This window comes from Rhyacophila brunnea, unplaced genomic scaffold, assembly GCF_057557595.1.
Source record: "Rhyacophila brunnea isolate RB1 unplaced genomic scaffold, BYU_Rbru_1.0 scaffold_4, whole genome shotgun sequence".
NCBI lineage: Eukaryota > Metazoa > Arthropoda > Insecta > Trichoptera > Rhyacophilidae > Rhyacophila > Rhyacophila brunnea.
The window spans coordinates 5,810,396-5,811,706 of NW_028233068.1; the positions used below are offsets into that span (position 1 = coordinate 5,810,396).

Consider the following 1,311-nt stretch of genomic DNA (forward strand, 5'->3'; position numbering starts at 1 on the left):
AGATCGGTCACCACCAGATCGATCTTTGTTTATCATCAGCTGCTACCCGGAACAATTTGGTGAAATTGTTTAACGCGTTCGACAATTAATAAACCGCAAGTTGATGGCTTGAGCCCAGCCAGGGATGTTATTTTTATTACGCTTCCGTGTTAAATAATGCGTTACGAAGTATAACAGGAGATATTTTCGTCGAACTGAAAATGGGGCTATACCAAGCTCAGTGGTGGACCATTTGACTATTTGAAGATTGTCGGTTTGAACTTTTCTTTTTCTACTTTTCCAGTTGGGTGTGACACTTTTTCGCTACACATCACCCAGGTACACTCTACAGCGATTTTTCTTGGCCGCGTGGAGAAATAAATCGCGTAAAGAAAAGGTAAATCGTAGTGCTGTGATTATATCTTTACATACCATAAACCATAGACCCGCCAGCATAGACTAACCGCCGGTCACCAACTGTCAGTTGAGCGCTTCTCAGATACAGATTGTTGGTTATTTTTTTATTAAACACTTGAAAATGGCTGAAAAACTTGAAGATTTAAACTTACCCATAGCAGTTGTTTCAAGGCTTGTGAAAGAGGCGCTTCCAGACGGCATTTCTATCGCAAAAGAGGCAAGAACCGGCTTAGCAAAAGTAGCCTCCGTTTTTGTCTTGTATGTAACATCTGCGTCAACAAACGTCGCTAAAAAAGCTGGTAGAAAAACGCTGACAGGACAGGATGTGTTAGATGCCATGGAAGACATAGAATTTGATAAATTTGTCGAACCTCTGAAAGAATCATTAGAGAGCTACAAAGCATCGATGAAACTGAAAAAGGGAGCTGTTGCCAAGAAGAAAGACGCAGAAAGGGACTTAGACAATGTGGCTGAAGCAGTTGACGTCGATTGAGCAGCAATTCCTGTACATAATAATAATATAATGTGCCTATGTATGTTTATAATAATGTGATATTAACAATACTAGTGTTCGACAGTGATTTTTGCGAATGTTTCATGAACATTTTTTTGATTTAAATATACTCTTAAATAAAGTCTTAAATTTGTTATTAATCTATTATAATTTTTATTTACTCGTTATGTCGGCACACATCCTTAGCTTAATATATTTTCAGAACCATCATATCATACATACAATATCCAACATCATACATATTATTTCAACTCAAGATGTAGGGTCGCAGGTTTCAATACTGCGTCAGGCAAAATTCACACGTATTTTCCATCTCTATGAATCCAGGTTTTCCATACATATTAAACTATTAAGGCACTGCTGGACAAAGCATCCAGCATATGCCAAACAGTCCGGGTTCG

General features: G+C 38.1%; 1 protein-coding gene across 1 annotated transcript; it reads left to right on the top strand.

The window, feature by feature from the left end:
• Positions 1 to 425: 425 nt before the first annotated feature.
• Positions 426 to 1,054, top strand: Chrac-14 (DNA polymerase epsilon subunit 3 Chrac-14). The gene has a single exon (XM_085954353.1). It carries the CDS (start codon positions 518 to 520, stop codon positions 887 to 889), a length of 372 nt encoding a protein of 123 aa, XP_085810479.1. The 5' UTR covers positions 426 to 517; the 3' UTR covers positions 890 to 1,054.
• Positions 1,055 to 1,311: the final 257 nt, after the last annotated feature.